The sequence below is a fragment of the Petaurus breviceps genome, unplaced genomic scaffold (genome assembly GCF_028583685.1).
Source record: "Petaurus breviceps papuanus isolate PSGF00001 unplaced genomic scaffold, PetGlider_PUasm1.0 90683, whole genome shotgun sequence".
Classification (NCBI taxonomy): domain Eukaryota; kingdom Metazoa; phylum Chordata; class Mammalia; order Diprotodontia; family Petauridae; genus Petaurus; species Petaurus breviceps.
Window position 1 is genome coordinate 1,993,406 of NW_027187308.1, and position 19,271 is coordinate 2,012,676.

At 35.4% G+C, this 19,271-nt stretch overlaps 1 protein-coding gene across 1 annotated transcript in view; it reads left to right on the forward strand.

Annotated features, from left to right (window-relative positions):
- LOC138144014 (small ribosomal subunit protein uS10-like) overlaps positions 1 to 18,569 on the forward strand; it is a 241,435-nt gene extending 222,866 nt beyond the window's left edge. The window contains exon 2 of the mRNA XM_069065307.1: positions 18,055 to 18,569. Within this exon, the coding sequence (XP_068921408.1) occupies positions 18,179 to 18,538 (360 nt within the window). The 5' untranslated portion in view covers positions 18,055 to 18,178 and the 3' untranslated portion in view covers positions 18,539 to 18,569. The remainder of the gene's footprint in view (positions 1 to 18,054) is intronic.
- The last annotated feature ends 702 nt before the right edge of the window (positions 18,570 to 19,271 follow it).

A 19,271-nucleotide genomic window follows, 5' to 3' on the forward strand; every position in this document is an offset into this window, starting at 1 on the left:
TTAAGCAATCAGGGTTAAGTAACTTGCTCAAGGTTACACGGCCAGTTATTTCTGGGTGTCGTGCTAAGTGTCGGAGCCCAGATTCGATCCCCAGGTCATCCCAACACTGGAGCCGGTGCTCTTACTCGCTGAGCTACCTGGCCGCCCCTTCAAGTTTTCTTTTTTGAGCCTTCTATCAAGTCTGTTAAGAAGCAGATTGTGTGAACCCCACAACTTGCGAACCCTAGAACTCCAGAACTATTGCAACAAGTAGGGGAGGAGCTAATGACCATATGTAAGGAGAGGCCCAGGGCTAGAGACAGGAGAATTGAGAAGAAGACTCTTGTGGTGGCAGAGTCAAGAAGAAGAAAATTTGTGGTATCCCAGCACTCTGTCTCATCAGTTTGTGTTGATGTTTGTGATACTTTGTACAGAAGCCCTGGGACCTTGATGGAAGCCCTGGAAGAGGATTTGTATTTTTACTGATGATTTGTGCTGACCTCTTGGACCTTGTTTGTGGGTTTGTGTTGATTTCTATGTTGATGATTTGTGTTAAGTTCTCAGATTTTGTTTGTGGATCTGAGTTGATTTTTCAGGAAGACAGTGAATTGATGATGGTGCTGTGAATGTGTATCGATATTATTATGGCTCTGTCAAGCTTTGTCTTCCCAGAAACAGGAACTGTGAAGAACCTGAGGTGAACTGGATACTGTGAATTTCAACATGGAATGAGAATTGCATGAAGACCTGGGCAAGGAGCTGGACAAGGAAATGGGAGCTGCCTACCTTTGAACCCAGGTGACAGTTGGAGCTGGGAACATGGGAGAAGAACCATGGAAACTGAGAGCCAGTCTCAAGTCAAGCTGAAAGAAAACTTTATTTGGATATTGTGTACTGACTGAGAAGATTATGATTTACTGTAACCTAGGGCTAGAGAACTTTGACTTTTGTACTTTGTGATTGAATCAAGGATTTTGTGATGGACTAAATAAATTTACTTTGTTTAAAACTATGTGACTACTTTGGTGAAAAATACATGTCCATTTTAGTGATAGGTTGTTGAGTTGTGACATGGAGATTGTTGTATTTTGATTTTCTGTAATAAGTTGTAACATTATGAATGCTGTATCATGATTTTCTATGAATGTTTTTCTCTGATTTGTTATTGAATAAATAGAGAGTTCACTATACTCTGTAATCACAATCTTGAAAGGTGTTCACAGCAGCAGTTCTGTGGAAAGCTGCTCATGTGTGCCTTTACAGGAATCAAGTTCTTCATAGCACTGAAAAGTAAGAGGGTAGATTGGGGTATAGAGAGTGCTTTTTTTTTTACAAGCCAATATCAAGTCATTGGATCCATTGTATCCTCACTTCCAATAGCTTGGAAAGTGGGAAAGGGGTGCCAAATGAGCCCAGTTTCAGTGTCAGTTCATGTTTTGTTTCTGTTTGGCTTTCTTTTGGATTCTAGGTTTATGAGACATCAGATATAGCTCAAATTATTTTATCTTCTGTACATAATTTCTTTTTTTGGAGAGATTTGGAAGCTGTAGCAATCAGAGAAAATGTCTAGTACTTCATTTTGTTTGTCACTCATGTAACCCAGTATTCCCTTTATTGTTTCATATGATAAAATAGTATTCCATTGTATCCATGTGCCATAATTAGTCTGGTCCTTCCCCAAGAAGTGGGCATCTACTTTACTTACAATTATTTGCTAGTCCAAAAATTATTACAATGACTATTTTAGTATATTTGTGACATTTTTTAATCATCAATGTCCTTGAGGTATTTTCTTAGCAGCAAGATTTCTGGGTCAAAGGGCAATGACACTTTATTTATCTATTAGTAGATTTCTCTCCAAGATGGTTGGAACAATTCACAGTTTTACCAACAACATGTTATTTCAGAGTATGGTTTTCAAATAATTTCTTCTAATTTCATATCTATTGCTATTTTTAAGTCACATAGACTCTATCTCATCCAAAAAGTTCATATCTTGGTATATTAGATAAAAATGAATTTATAAGACAAGAACTAGAACATGAAGATCCCTTCTAAAATGCTGAAGACTCTGTAGTCTTTATTAGAATTAAAAGGGAACCAGTCAAACTACCAAAAATTAATTTGAGAGTTAGAAAAAATTCTATCAAAATTCATTGGGAAGAACAAAAGGTCCAGAATATCAAGGGAATTAATGAAAAGAAATGGTAGAGAAAGTTACCTAGTCATACCAGATCTTAAATTGTATTATAAAGCAGCAATCATCAAAACCACTTGGTACTGACTAAGAAATAGAAGGGTAGATCAGTGGAACAGTTTAGGTACATAACACAGTAGTCAATGATTATAGAAATCTACTGTTTCATAAACCTAAAGACCCCAGCTTCTGGGATAAGAACTCACCATTTGACAAAAACTGCAGGGAAAATTGGGAAATAGTATGGCAGAAACTGGGCATAGACCTACATCTGACACTGTATACCAACATAAATTACAAATGGGTATACAGTCTAGGTAAAAAGGTTTATACTATAAACAAATTATTGGAGCAAGGAGTAGTGTATCTATCAGATTTTTGGAGAATGGAGGAATTTTTGATCAAACAAGAGATACAGATAGGGAAAATTTTGAATACATTAATTTGAAAAGTTTTTGCACAAAGAAAACCAATGCAATCAAAATTAGGAGGGAAGTATAAAACTGGGAAAGAAGTTTTATGATCAGTATCTCTCAAAAAACCTCATTTCTATAATATATAGAGAACTGAATCACATTTACAACAATACAAGTCATTGCCCAATTGCTAAATGGTTAAAGAATATGAACAAGTAATTTTCAGAGGAAGGAATTAAAGCTATCTATAGTCATAAAAATGCTCTAAATAACTATTGATTAGAGAGATGCAAAACAAAACTTCTCTGAGGTCCTAAACCATACCTATCACATTGGTTAACATCCACAAGACAGAAAATTAATAAATATTGGAGAAGATGTTGTAATGTTGGAACACTAATTCATTGTTAGTGGAGCTGTGAGCTGATCCAATCATTCTGGAGAACAATTTGGAACTATGCCCAAAGGGCTATAAAAATGTGCATACCCTTTGACCCAGCAATAACACTTCTACAATTGTATCCCAAAGAGATCATAAAAATGGAAAAAGGACACACATGTACAAAAATATTTGTAGCATCTCTTTTTGTGGTGGCCAAGAAATGCAAATGAACTGGATGGCAATCAAATGAAGAATGGTTAAACAAGTTGTGGTTTATGAATGTAATGGAATACTATTGTGTTGTTAGAAATGATGAACTGGCAGACTTTAGATAAACCTAGAAAGACCTATATGAACTTATAAGATGCTGAGTGAGGAGAGCAGAACCAGGAGAATCTTATACACAGTAAGAGCTACAGTCTAGGATCACTGATTTTGATAGACTTCCCCTTTCTCAGAATTACAAGGACCTAAAACAATTCCAATGAACACATGATGGAAAATGCCAGTCACATCTAGATAAAGAACTACATATTTGGAATATAGAAAGAATCAGGGTATTTTTTTTTTTGTTTTATTTTTTTGTTTTATTTCTTTCTCATGTATTTTCCCATATGTTGTAATTCTTCTGTGCAACTTGAGCAATGTGAATACTTATTTAATAGGAATGTATGTGTGATGTATTTGAAAAGCCCATATCAGATTGCAAGCCATCTTGGGGAAGGAGGCGGGAAGTTAAGTGAGGAAATTTAAAATTTATGAAAGTGATTGTTGAAAACTAAAAATAAATAACTTAATAATATATTTTTTAAAGAAGTAGAAGGGAGCAACAGAATAATTAATTGTAAGAGAGATTTCACATGTAACTGTGAAACAATGAATAATGCTTTAAATGAATTACTGTATGGGATTTCTGATGAGTGTCTTTGAAAATTAGGAATTGTTTATAGAATGTGATTTATTTTGATGGAAATAATCTATGGGGGGGGTGAAGCCAAGATTACATGGCAAAGAAACCCCTCCCCCCCACTTTCCAAATATGCATTCTCTATATCAACCTTAAAAAAAGAAATGTACCAAACAAAATTCTTAGCAGAGAAACCAACAAAAGCCCTAGTGAATCATATATCCAGATGGATGAAAGTTAGGAAGGCTGAAGGAGAAGAGTGAAAACATGAGTTTGGGAGTTGACTCAGATTTTGAATAGGCAGAAGTAACATTAGCTCTGGGATACAGACAGCATTTATGATGGGAAATAAATTCAAATTCAAAAATAAATTCCAGAGGCCCCCTGTATTAGCACTGAATGCAGGATAAGCAGCTATTTTGCCCATTACCCAGTTTCTGGTAGAAGTACCTGGTTGGAGAGGAGTAGCCACAATCACAAAGGAGCAGGGCATTTTCTTATGTAAGAACTAGCATGGTGACTAAGAGGTCAGTGACCAGACCTTTCCCTGAATAGCACTACTTTGGAAGCAATTAATACTTATAGGAAACCATTATGCTGTGAATTCAATACTATCTAATGGCAGGAGGGGAGCAGAGCCAAGATGGTGGAGTAAAAACAGGGCCTATTTGTGGCTCTGGCTCTCACTACCTCAAATACATGTTAAAAAAAAGACTCTAAACAAATTTTAGAGCTACAGAACCCACTGACAGAGAGAAACAAATCTCCTGCTCAAGGCAGACTGGCAGGCTGACAGGAAGGGACTATCACAGCATGCTGGGAGCCAAGCATATTCCTGCATGAGCTATGAGGTCCCAGCCCCATTTTGGCCCTGAACTGCAGAGGCCAGAGCAGACTTCAAAAGAGTGAACTACCATCAGATGTGGTGGTTTTCAGACTTCTCAACCCATAAATGCCAAAAAGAAAGTAAAAGGTAAGTGGGGAACTCTGTTGGAACTGGGTGGAGAAGAGAGTAGAGAGTGGTCTGGACCCTGCCCCTGGGGTGAAAAGTAGCAATGGCACAGTGGCAGGCCAAGTGGCTTCCTCCACAGCTTCTGGCTTGCAGATTGCAGATGGACAAAGTGACCATTCACAGTGTAATTGCTCTTATTTTAACCTGCTTGGATCTGGATTGTGGTCTTGGGAGCTGATCCTGGGGTATGTGGCCAGTGAGACAAATCTTGTGGGGGCTTCCAGAGAGGGTGCTATACTAATAGATGTGGCAGCTGTGAAAACCCCAGTTATTTGGGACAAAGCTCTCTGTACTCTGAAAGCAGAATTCTATCGTAACAAAGACCTCAAAGTCAAGGAATTGGCTGGAAATATGAGCAAGAAGAGTAAGCACAAGCAGATCATAGAATCCTTTTTTGGGGAAAAAAAGGATGAAAGAATGGAATGGGAGGAAGACAACAAAGTCAGAACTCTTGCATCAAAAGTTTCTAAGAAAAAATATGAATTGGTTACAGGCCATGGAGGAGCTCAAGAAAAATTCTGAAAATCAAGAGATGTAACTGGAGGAAACATTGGGAAGAGAAGTGAGAATGATGCAAGAAAATGATGGAAAGTGAATCAAGAGCATGCTAAAGGAGACCCCAAAAATACTGAAGAAAATAACACCTTAAAAATAGACTAACCCAAATGGCCAGAAAGCCCCAAGGAGCCAATGAGGAGAAGAATACCTTAAAAGGACAAGTATGCCAGATAGAAAATAAATTTCAAAAACTCACTGAAGAGAATAATTCCTTCAAAATTAGATCGGAGCAAATGGAAACCAATGACTTTATGAGAAATGAAGATACTATGAAACAGATCCAATCAAATGAAAAAATAAAAGGCAATGTGAAATATCTCATTGGAAAAACCACTGACCTGGAAAATAGATCCGGGAGAGAAAAATTATTGGATTACATTAAAGCCATGATAAAAAAAGAGCCTAGACAACATCTTTCAAGAAATTATCAAGCAAAATTGCCCTGATATTCTAGAACCAGAGTGCAAAATAGAAATTGAAATAATTCACTGATCACCTCTTTAAAAAGATCCCAAAAAGAAAAATCCTAGGAATATTATAGCCAAATACCAGAGTTCCCAGGTCAAGGAGAAAATAATGCAATCAGTCAAGAAAAAATCATTTGAGCATTGTGGAAACACAATCAGGATAATGCAGCACCTAGCAGTTTCTATGTTAAGGGATTGAAGGGCTTGGAATATGATTTTCCAGAGGTCAAAGGAGCAAGGATTAAATGCTATCTAATGCAACAAATATTCAATATGTACCTGCAATACTCCAGGAACTATGATAAGAACTGGTAATACAATTAACAAAGAAAGACAGAATATGGCCTCAATGCACTTATGATCAAAAGGAAGAGAGAACACAAAAAAGAAGCAGAAAATGGGGTGGGCTGAGGAATTGCAACACTAAGCAGTACCTGTCTTAAGGGCATATTTTTTCATGGAGCTGAGCCCAGTCAGAGTAGTGGATTCAAGTCAGAGTGATTTGACAGTTCATTTACTTTATTCTCTAAAGGAAGATATTAGGAAGTGTTTGGTACTCTACACTCCATTCCTCCAGACAGAAGTTGGAAGAGACAGGGAAGGTAGAGTCAATCAAGACTTGAGTTAACAACATGATGGTGAGTTTAGAAGTGTTTATCTTATCCTGAGAGAGACATATTTTTTCTCAGTGAGATGATACCATGTAGGGTAGCAGATTCAATGTGGAGAAAGCAGTGTGAAAGCAACAGAAGGACATAATTTTTTTAAAGCATTCAGTGTTAAGTAACTTGCTCAAGGTTACATGGCCAGGTGTTTCTGGGTGGGTGCTAAGTGTCTGAGCCCGGGATTCAATCTCTAGGTCATCCTGACACTGGAGCTGGTGCTCTTACTTGGTGTGCTACCTGGCCACCCCAGGACATAAAATTCTGAATAAAACTCAGGCCTAACATTCCCACCCCCACCCCCAGAGTTGGACAGGCTCCAACTCTAACATAAAGTCAAAAGTCAAGCAATAGGCTAAAGAGCAAGCAAATAAGAAAAAAAATAAACCCTGACCCCCCCCCAAAAAAAAAAAAAAAAAAAAAAAACCCTGCCCCCCCCCCAAAAAAAAAAAAAACATACCATGGTGACATGAAAGCTCAGCACACAAACTCAGAAGAAAAAATGACTTGAAATTATCTTCAAAGTCTCAAAGAAAAATTCACATTGGATACAAATATAACAAGAAATCCTAAAAGTGCCAAAGAGATTAAGTAAAAGCAAAAAATAATAAAAATAAAATTTCAAAAATGGTGTGAGAAAATTGGGAAAAATAAAATAAATATAAGAAAATTAAGAAGAAAATCAATTTTGTAACTAGCCATGTGGTAAAAGAGATACAAATTTTCACTTAAGAAAATAACTTCATGGCCATTAGAATTGAATAAATGGAACTGAAGGACTCCATGAATAATAAGAAGCAATAAAATAAAATAAAAACCATATAATATATGATATATTTCACAGGACAAAAAAGTCATCTGGACACTTGTTAGAGAACAGATAATTTAAGAAATAATGAATTATCCAAAAGCCATAATTTATTAAGATAGGATAGATATGAACATTAAGGGATTGCAACGCTAAAGTCAGATACCTTAGAACCAGATAACACAATAGAAGTTGAAAGAGCCCATTTATCACCTCCTGAAAAACCAAAATGAAAACCTAAGTTATATTTACAGCCAAATTCCAGAGCTCCAAGATCAAGGAGGGCAAGGAGAAAATAGTGAAAGCAGCTAGAAAGAAATAATTCAAGTACTCTGAAACTATATTGAAGTAAGTTTTAGCATCTGCCAGTATAAAGGAACAAAAGAATTGAAATAGGATATTACAGAAGGCAAAAAAGCTAGGATTAATTACAACAAATAACCTATTCAGAAAACAACAACTATAATTCTATAGGGGGAAAATTGCACATTAAATAAAGAAGAGTTCTAAGCATTTCTGGATAAAAGACTGGAACTTAATAGAAAATTTGACATATAAAAATGCATGACTAATGAGAAGAAATAGATAATAACATGTCAGAAATTATAAGGGACTTAAACTCTTTATTTTTTTCAGATGGGAAAATGATATCCTCTAAGAATTTTATGCCCATTAGAGAAGTTAGAAGAAGTTTGCTTAGAAAGTATGGGTGGAAGTCTATTGCATTGGAATAATCTCAAAGGAAGAATGAAGGGGTAAGAAAGAGGAGTGCACTGGAAGAAGAAGAAAGGGAGAGGAACAGTGGGCAAAATTATCTCATAAAAATCACACGATGAAGAGATTTTATAATGGAATGGAAAAATGGGGGTGGAGAAGCAGACATTTGAATCTCACTCTCACCTGAATTGGTTCAAGGAGAGAAGAACATACATATACAATTGGGTATATAAATTTGTCTCTCCTAACATGAAATTAAGAAGGAAAGGGACTAAATGAAAAGGTTGTCAAATGACAAAGGAGTGACAATATTAAAGGAGTCAATTGTGTGAAAGAAACTAGACTTTTGAATAGATGCTAGGCTTGGAGAGAATAGCATAAGTAGAAGAAAAATAGAGACAATTTCAGAGTTTTCAGTCACAACTGTTAAAGTGAATGGGATCAACTCATCATTAAAATAAAAAAAAAAAGTAGCAGAAAGGAGAAGCCAGAATTCAACCCTATGTTGTTTATAAAAGACACATTTAAAACAGAAACACAAACACAAGGTTAAAGTAAAGGGCTGGAACAGAATCTATTATGCATCAACTGACATAAAAAAGGCAAAGGTTGTGATTATAATCTCAAATAAGGCAAAGCAAAAATAGACCTATTTAAGAGGAATAAATAGGAATTGACAACTTGCTAAAATGAACTGGATCATAAAGTCATATTAATACTAAGCCTATAAGCATCAAATAGCAAAGTATTCATATTTTTGAAGGAAAAGTTAAATTAGTTATATGAAGAAATAGACAGTAAATTCATACAAGGGTGGGACCTCAATATTGCCCTTGCAGACAGATAAATGTAACCTTAATCTAAACAAAGAAGTAAGATGAATAGATTTTTGAAGAAATCTAGATATGATCTACTTATGGAGAAAATTAAGTGGGAATAGAAAGGAGCATACCTATCTGACATGTACCTGGCATATTTATAAAATTTGAATGTATCAGTCCACAAAATCCTTATAAAGAAAAACAGAAAAAAATAAATATACCCCTTTCACAACATAATGCAGTACTGGGACATTTCAAAATTATATGCCATAAAGGGAATTTGAAGCAAAAGATTAAAAATTAATTGAAACCTAAATAATCTAACCCTAAAGAATGTGTGGACCAAATTAAAAAAAATCATAGAAACAAACAATGAGTTAATGATAATGATAAGATAACATACAAAAATTTTTGGAATGGACCAAAAGTAATATTTAAGGAAAAACATTAAGTCTGTAAATGCTTGCATTAATAAAGGAGAGAAAGAGTAGATCAATGAATTGGTCATGCAGTTAAAGAGCAAATGAAATATATTTTGCTCAATAAAACCGATTATCTAATGAAACGGATGAATATTTACCAAAATTATAAATCATCCAGATTATCAGAAAAGAAAAGAAAATATTAAGTAACATTATCTTAGAAAAATAAATTGAACAAACCATAATTAAACTCCCTAAATAAGAGGGAAAAACTTTATGACAGGAGGGATTTGTAAGTGCATTCTATCAAACATTTAAAGGACAGTTAATTCTAATATAATATAAACTGAAGAAATACATAGATAAATACTCCTACCAAGTTCCTTCCATGAAAGAAAGTTTTGATAATTAAACCATGGAGAGCAAAAATAAGGAAAGAAAACTCTAGGATAATTTTTCTTAATGAATTTTGATGGAAAAATTTAAATAAATTACTAACATAGAGATCATAGACATCACAAATATCATACATTATAAAAAGTCTGGATTTATACCAGGAATACAAGACTAGTTCAAACTTAGGTAAACCATAAGCAATATTAGCTATATTAACAAAAGCAAATACTTATTTAAATAAATAGAAACTTTTTTTTTGAAATATGCAATACCCATTCCTATTAGAAATACTAGAGTCATAGGAATATATGGAGCTTTTTTTAAAACGATGTTTTATCAAATTAAAAAGAAGAACAAGTCCAATAAGACCATGGGTGAAGTGATGATGTCTACTATTTTTCAATATTGTACCAGAAATATTAGATGTAATGATGATGGGAGAAAAAAAAATGAAAGAATAAACATAGGTATTGATGGAACATAATTATTACTTTTTTTGTAGATCACATAATGGTACTTGTAGAGAAAGAACCCTAGAGAATAATCTTAAAAACCTAGTCAAAGGGGCGGCCAGGTAGCAAAGCGAGTAAGAGCACCGGCTCCAGTGTTGAAAAGACCTGTAGATCGAATCCCGGGCTCAGACACATAGCACCCAGCCTGAAACACCTGGCCGTGTAACCTTGAGCAAGTTACTTAACCCCAATTGCTTAGGGGCGGCCAGGTGGCTCAGCGAGTAAGAGCACTGGCTCCAGGGTTGGGACGACCTGGAGATCGCGTCCAGGGCTCAGACACTCAGCACCACACCCAGAAGTAACTGGCCCTGTAACCTTGGGCAAGTTGCTTAACCCCGACTGCTAAAAAAAAAAAAAAAACCTAGTCAAAATTTTGAAAAAAACATTTGCACAGTTTCAAGATTTAAATTAACACCATACAAATATCAAACATTTCCATGCATTAACAACAAAACCTAGCAAAAATGGATAGAAAGAAAATTCCATTTAAAATAACTGCAGACAGTATACAATATTTAAGAATCTATTTACCAAGATAAATCCAAGAAATATATGAACAAAGTTTCAAAACACTTTCCACAAAAATAAATACAGATATAAATAATCAGAATTAATTTTTTAGGAATGTGCGCAGTCTATATGAAAAAAAAAGTATTGCTCTATAAATTAATTTCCTCATTCATTTTCACACCAATTTATACTCCTAATTAATTAATTTAGAGAGCTGGAAAAATAAAAACTATATTAATCTTAAGGAAAAATAAACAAAGACTATAAGGAATCAATGAAAAATATAGGAAGGAAAGTTGTCCAGTAGTAGCAGATCTCAAATAGTATTATACCGCAGTAATTACCAAACCAGGAATGGGGAATCTGCAGCCTTGAGGCAAATGTAACTGTCTAGGTACTTGGGTGCGGCTTTTTGACTGAATCCAAGTTTTACAAAAAAATTCTTTTATTAAGGGGATTTGTTCCCTGAAGTTTTGATACTGTCAAAGGGTCATCCTGGAGGACCTAGAGTGTCATATGTGGCCTTGAGACTGCAGATTACTCAGATTACCCTGACCAAAATAATTTTGTCTTGAATGGATTCAGTATACAATATAAAGAAATAAATAAGAACAGTAACCTAGATTTAATAAACCCACAGATCCCAAACATTAAAGCAGAAACTCTTATAAAAATTGTTAGGAAAAGTGGAAATTAGTTTGGCTGAAACTAGTCATAGAGCAACAGTTCTCAATGCGTGTGATAGTAAATGGAACATAAAGATCCCCCTGTATTGTCTTGTTTTTCAAATTGATTGTGTTAAAACCCTGTGATAGTAATGAAACTTAAAGATCCCCCTGTATTGGCTTGGTTTTCAAATTGATTGTGTTAAAACCCAGAGCTTGTTAATCCCACCTGTGGGATGGACTTGTTGATGTGAAAAGAAAGTCCTGAACTGGGAGGAGCTGGTGACATAGATTTTGGAGAGACAAGAGAGAGGCAGAAGAACTTTTTGGAAGCAGCACCTCATGGAGGCAGAGAGAGACTGAGAGAATTGCTGGGGGCCACTTTGAATTGCCCTGGACTTTTGAGACCTGCCCCCTGAGCTGCCAAGGACTGAGGAGACATGGCTGTTTTGCTGGTACTTTGTCTGTCTGTTTTGATGTTGTTTTGCCAGATTTGTCCACTGGTGAAAGACAGTCCTTTTGTTGAAGAAGTCCTGGAACCTGGCTGTTGGCTAAGAGCTCCTGAGACTGTCCTGTAGACAGAGAGTGAATACTGTCCACTGGTGAAGGACAGTACTGTTGTTGCAGGGGTCTGGGAACCTTTCTGTTGGTTCAGAAGCCCTGAAGAAGGATTTTCTTGTTGTATATTTACAGAAATCCTGGGAGAGGGTTTTGCTAATGTTTTCAGGGGTTCTAGGACTGTTCTACAGACAGAGGATGAATTAATGAAGGGACTGGCAATGTATCTTGTGGCCTTGCTAAGCCTTGTCTCCCCAGGAACTAAGATTGCTGAGAACTTGCCTCTTGTCAAGATGAAGAAAAGACCTCCATTTGGGTATTAAGTGCTGTGCTTAAACTTGAAGTAACTCTGGGCTAGATTCAATTGTGATCCAGGGGTGGGGAACTTTTGACCTTTTTGTGTTCTGTGATTGAACAAATGAATGTACTTTACTTAGATTGGAAACTAATCTCTATTTGAGAAGAGTGACTTTGTGGTGGACTAAATGAAGGTACAGCCTAGGGGTGGAGTAGTATTTAGAACAGGGACTTTGTAATTGATTGAATGAATGGAAGGTCCTGGGGTGGGGTAGTACTTGGAGATTATTTAATCACACTTAGTAAATGCTGTATTTTGAATGATGTCATGTTTTGACCTTCTCTGTTCTTGGTTTGTCACTGAATAAAATGGAGAGCACCTATGCTGGTATTTTGAACCTTGGGAATTTGCCTTTCCTTGGCATTACATTACAATGCATGACAAGATAATCTCAAAATGTGTTCAAGATTTGCACGTTGAGGGTGATACTATAAGTAAATTATGGGAGCATGAAAAAAAATCAGATACATGAATAGGGGAAGAGTTCATTACCAAAAAAACAAATAAACATAGAAAAGATCCCAGAATGTAAAAATGGAATTTTAATTACATTAAATTTTAATAATTTTGTGCAAGTAAAATCAGTGCAACTAAAATTACAATTATAGGAAAGTAGGATTTTTTAAAAAAAGGTTGTTTCTTTGATAAGGGTTTCTTTTCTTAAATATGTTAAGAACCTGAGCCAAAATTTAAAAAAATAGAGGAAATTGACTCACCAGTTAATAAATGGTCAAAGCATATGAGCAGGCAATTTTCAGAGGAAGAAATCAAAACTCTCAATAGTCATATCAAAAATTCTCTAAATCACTGATAATTAGATAATGACAATAAAAGAAATCAGAAATACCACCTCACACTGGACTAAGATGACAGAAAAGGAAAATAACAAGTGCTGTAGAGGATGAAAGGAAATTAATGCATTGTTGGTGGAGCTGTGAATTGGCCAAACCATTTTGGAGAACAATTTGAAAATTTGAATACTCTATTATCCATTAATGTGACTATTTGGTTTATGCCCCAAAAGATATCAATGAAACATAAAAAGAACCCATATGTACACAGGTATTAATAGCAGCTCTTTTTGTGGTGCCAAAGAATTAGAAATTGAGTGCATTCTCGTCACTTGGGGAATGACTAAACTATTTATGGTATGTGAATATGATGGAATATTATCATGCTATGAGAAATTATGAAGGGGGTGTTTTTTTAGAGAGCTTCTGAAGACCTATATGAACTGATATAAAGTGAGCAGAAATAGGAGAACAATCCTATCTGTAACAGCAATATTGTCAGGATAATGAAAGGTTAAAGATTTAGTACTTCTGATCATCATGATGATCCACCACAACAACAACTCCTGAAAAAAAATATTTTTACCATTCTATTTATTTTATTTTTTATTTTGAATTATCTCCCTCATACCAGGTGGACATCTTTCAGAAGGCAAAAAACATATTGATTATATATGGGAAATTACTCAAAATATATTTCCTTATTAGTCGTGTTTTTTAAAAAAAAGCAAGAAAAATAAAGAACGTAAAAATAAGTATACTTTAATCTGAACTCAGTTTTCATAAGTTGCCTTTCTGGAGTGGATACCATTTTTTACCACGAGTCATTTCAAATTGATCAGAGTAGCTCACTCTTACACAGTTGATTAATACAATATTGCTGTTACTGTGTATAATGTGGCTCCTGAGTTTGCTCATATAATTAAATTAGTTCAAATAAGTCTCCCCAGGATTTTCTCTATCGTTCTCATTTTTTCTTACAACACAATAGTATTTTATTACATTCATATGCCACTAGTTGTTTGTCCATTCCTCAATTGATGGGCATCCTCCACTCCAAATTTATAATTCTTTGCCACCATAAAAAGAGCTGCCATAAATACATTTATACAAATAGGTTCCCCCTCTCTTAAAAATATTTTTGGGTATAGATCTAATACTGTTACTGCTGGGTAAAAGAGTATGCACAACTGTATAATTTCTTGGGCATAATTCCAAAGTATACTCCAGAAATATTGGTTCAGTTCACAACTCTACCAACAACATGTTAGTACACTTAAAATTTTTCCACATCCCCTCCAGTTTTTGTCATTTACTTTTTAATTTTGTTAACCAATCTGATAGGTTCAAGGTGGCACCTCAGAGTTGTTTCAATTTGCATTTTTCTAACCAATAGTGATTTAGAGGATTTTTAATATACCTATAGATGGCTTTTATTTCTTCCTCTAAAAGTTGCCAATTCATATTATTTGGCCATTTATCAGTTGAGGAATGATTTTAAAAAATACATTTAATGCAATTCTCAATATATTTGAGGTAAGATATTTATCAGAGAAACTTGCAAAAGTTTCCCCTACTTTTCTAATTTGCTTTTAATCTTGCCTGCATTGGTTTTGGTAGTGCAAAAACTTAAAATTTTAAATAATCAAAATATTTTTCAGCAGTTGTTGGAGTTGTGGTGGATCATTGTGTTGAGCAGAAGTACTAAGACTTTTACATTTCATCCTGAAAATATTGCTGTTATGGATAGGATTGTTCTCCTGTATCTGCATTGATTACATAATTAATTAATAATAAATAATTATTGACTTTATTTCCTATTATCCTCTCTCTTTTTTGGGCACAAATTCTTCAATTATTCAGAGATCTGACATATAAAATTTTCCATTTGCCACTAATTTGCCTATGATTTCACAATTTGACAAGGTTTCCACCTCCAGGTTAAGAACTAGTGGTTTCAGACTACTGATTGAAGCACATTTTTCCACTTTATTTTTCTTGTTGTTTTGGGAAGGTGGTTAATAGAGAAACATATTTTCTATGACTTCATATGTATATTGATATTGTTATTATTTGTCTTCTCAATGGGCAGAGGGAATGTTGAAAGGAGGGAGAAAATTTGTAGTTGAAAATAAAAGAAAAATTTAAAAATATAATCAATGGTCTCAATTTACAGAGGATCAACTTATCAGGGACTCTCTTGTAAATGTAATCTCAGTAAATAGGAATGGAAATAATGTTGTAGACAAGTCTGATCTAATATTACATGTTTGGTTAGTACAATAGGTATTAGAATGATCAGTTCCTTATGAGAGTTTGAAATGGTTTTTAAATGTTCTTTTCTTAAGCTTTCATTTTGGTATGTCCCTATTCATTGCCAATTAATATATTCTCAATATCAACACCAGCTATTAGTGCTCCATTATCAATTTAAGTGATACATATAAATTAATTAAAAGATGCCAGAATATCTACTGAAACCCAATTGAACTCTCCAATATACCCCTCCCAATATCTTTCAAATAAAACTTCTCAAATAAAATTTTGGAGTTGCAGAGCCAGCCAAAGATCATAGGGAAACATTTTCTCAGGCTAAGACAATTTAGGAGGTCACCAAGCATATGTAACATCAGGGTGGTTACACGACCAAAACTCAGCAAGAGTACAAGTGCTGGCTCTTGGAGGCAGCCATGACTGCAACAACAACAGTATCAGGCAAGAGAAAGTAAGTGGGTTGAACATCTGCTCAAAAATATTTTAAGGGGACTTTTTTCTGGTACTGGGTGCAGCTGGAAGTGTATGGCAACTCTATTTTCCATAAACAGTTCTGGGTCACACTTTTGAGGGAGAAAGGAGTGCTTATGATCAGTTATAAGGGGAAAAGGCCTTGGTCACAGTTCCAGGGCCAAGAGAAACACTAGGACCTGTGTCTGTAAAATAGCAGGGAACCTTCCTGGGGAAAGATAATAGCTAATATGAAGAAACAGTGATCTTACTTCTATCAGGATAACAACACCTTGGGAGGATTAAAACCTTGGAGACTCCAAGAACAAGAAATGAAACCAACAGTGTGATAAACACTGAAGATTGAACAAATGCCTTCTCATTCCCCAACTGAGCAGAGTCCAACTTAAACGTAATGTTCAAAGTCAAGAAATAGGCTTGTGAAGTGACAATATAACAACAACAAAAAGGACTTGACCATAAAAAGCTACTATTACAGTAAAAGGGAAGAACAAGGCAAAAACAGCTTTCCTGAAGACTGCTGCTGAGAATAACATTAAGGGTCTAATCACATAGTATAATGAATTCTCTATTGATTCAGCAATAAAATAAAGTATAATATTAAAAAACCTGAAGTATGACATTCATGACAACATAACAATGTATTATTAAGGTGGCCCCATAGTCTTAAACAAAACATATTATTCAGTATATTGTATGGTCATCTTTAAGGGGAAGCAGAAAATACAAACACCCTCTACCCCTAGATTACAGTAAGTTACAAATGGCACCAGTTAATACAGAGTATCCAAATTAAAGTCCTCTTTCATCTTAACTCAAGATTGTCTTCCAAACCCTACAGCTCCTCCTCCATCGGCTGACCCCTCCCAACTCTTGACTCGATTCAAAGGTGGCAGCTCTCCATTCCTGTTCCATATCTCAGCTCAAAGAGACTGGCTCCTGTTCCATATCTAACCTCACAGGGACTGCTTCACTCCAAGCTCTTTGCAGTTTCTGTTTCTAGGAAAACAAAGCTTATCAGGGTTATGACAATATTTACACACATTACCAGTGATATCATCCCAGTTCACTTTCTTTCTTAGAAACTAACCCAGAACAACAAACAGGGCTTCTGTCTGAGAAACCAACCCAGAACAACAGACATGGCTTCTGTCTGAGAAACCAATACAGAGCAACAGATAGGACTTCTGTCTGAGAAATTAACAGAGATAAATAGAGAGGACTCCTTGTATGAGAAATCAACATGGAACAACAGACAGGGTTTCTGTCTGAGAATTCAATACAGAATAACAGACAGGACTTCTCTCTGAGAAAATAGCAGAGATCAACATACAGAATGCCAATATCACAAACATTCCTTCTCCCAGTTCTGCCTGCTTCCAGCTCTGCTTGTGCTTTTCTCTGGTTGGCTCTTTACTGCACCACCCTTCCTGTTCCACCCTTTTAGAAAACTCCTCCCACTATGGGCTCCCATATGATTACATTCAGGCTATTAAGGACAGGGAATATCTCAAACTCCCTGTCGTTTATGAAGGGCAATACAATGTATATAGTCTCCAATCAAAGACTGTTGATACAATCACAGAGAAGGCTCAAAGGTACTTGTTTAGCTAAAATTCAATTAAAAAAAACAGCAAAAAATCCAATTTTGCTTACCATTACATTAACTTAGAAGAAAGTAATATAAAAAAAGGGCCACAAGCAAAACCTCAAAGAAAAATGCTAATTTAAAAGAAGGCCAACAGGAATTCCTTGAATTTTTTGGGGGGGAAGGCAGGACAATTGGGCTTAAGTGACTTACCCAAGCTCACAAAGCTAGTGAATGTTAAGTGTTTGATGCCATATTTGAACTCAGGTCATCCTGACTCCAGGGTCAGTACTCCATTCACTATGCCACCTAGCTGCTTTCCCCCACCCCCAGAATTGCTAAAGAAAGAAGAGTGATAAAGGGAAAATTGTGAAAAGAAATTAGTGATACATAAAATTATGAAAATAGAATTAATAACTTGGTTAAAAAAGGCACAAGTTATTTAATAAAATAAAATCCTTAAATCCATAATTGACCCAATGATAAGAGAGACACATTCATTGAAGAAAAGAACTTCTTAAAAAGTAGAATTGGTGAACTGGAAATAAAGGTACAAAACCTCCCTCAAAAAATAATTACTTAGCTCTTTGGTGAAGGTATCGCCGCTGGAGCCGCTTGGAGTCGGCAGTCTCTGCCTCTCCTCCTCCTGACTCACCGCTGTTCGCTCTCACCGAGGAATAAGTAGGTCAGGAAGCTGCTCCGCCACCATGGCATTCATAGACACCGGCAAGACCCTTGTGGAGCCCGAAGTGGCCATTCGCCGGATCCGGATCACCCTGACCAGCCGCAATGTGAAATCACTCGAGAAAGTGTGTGCCGACCTAATCAGAGGAGCCAAGGAGAAGAACTTGAAAGTGAAGGGAACTGTGCGAATGCCCACCAAGACACTTCGAATCACAACTAGAAAAACTCCTTGCGGTGAAGGTTCAAAGACTTGGGATCAGTTCCAGATGAGAATCCACAAACGCCTTATTGACTTGCACAGTCCTTCTGAAATTGTTAAACAGATCACTTCTATCAGCATTGAACCAGGTGTAGAAGTTGAAGTCACCATTGCAGATGCCTAACCAATCTCTTTTAATAAATTGATTGCAACTATTGAAAAAAATATAATTATTTAAAACTTAGATTTGGGCAAGTGAGACTTCAAGAAATAATGAAACAAAGTCAAAAGAATGAAAAAAGAAGAAAATGTGAAATAGCTCATCCTAAAAAAGGAACTTACCTGGAATATAGATAGAGGAGAGATAATTTAAGAATTATCAGAGTATCAGAAAGTCATGATATAAAAGGGTTTAGATATCATATTTCAATAATTTATAAAGTAAAACTGGCTGATATATTACATCCAGAAAGTAAAAATAGAAATTTTAAGGATACATTGATCACCTTCTGAAATAGATCCCCAAATTAAAACTCCCAATGATAATATTGCCAAATTCCAAATCTAGCATGTAAAAGACAAATGTTGCAAGTAATCAGAAAAATAAGTCAAGTATTGTGGGGTCACAATTTTCCTGAAAGTTACCATACATAATGAATAACAAAAATAATTTATAAAATGTTTTACTGATAAATTTCTCAACTCTATAGGGAACTGACTCAAATTTAAATATAAAAGAGTCACTCCCCAATTGATAAATGGTCAAAGGACATGAACAGGCAGTTTCAGAAGAAAAATTCAAAGCTACCTTCAGTGGTATGAAAAAAACATGCTTTACTTCATTACTGATTAAAGAAAGACATGGTTAAACAACTCTGAGGCATTACCTCAAACATAGCAGAAATGATAAATACTGT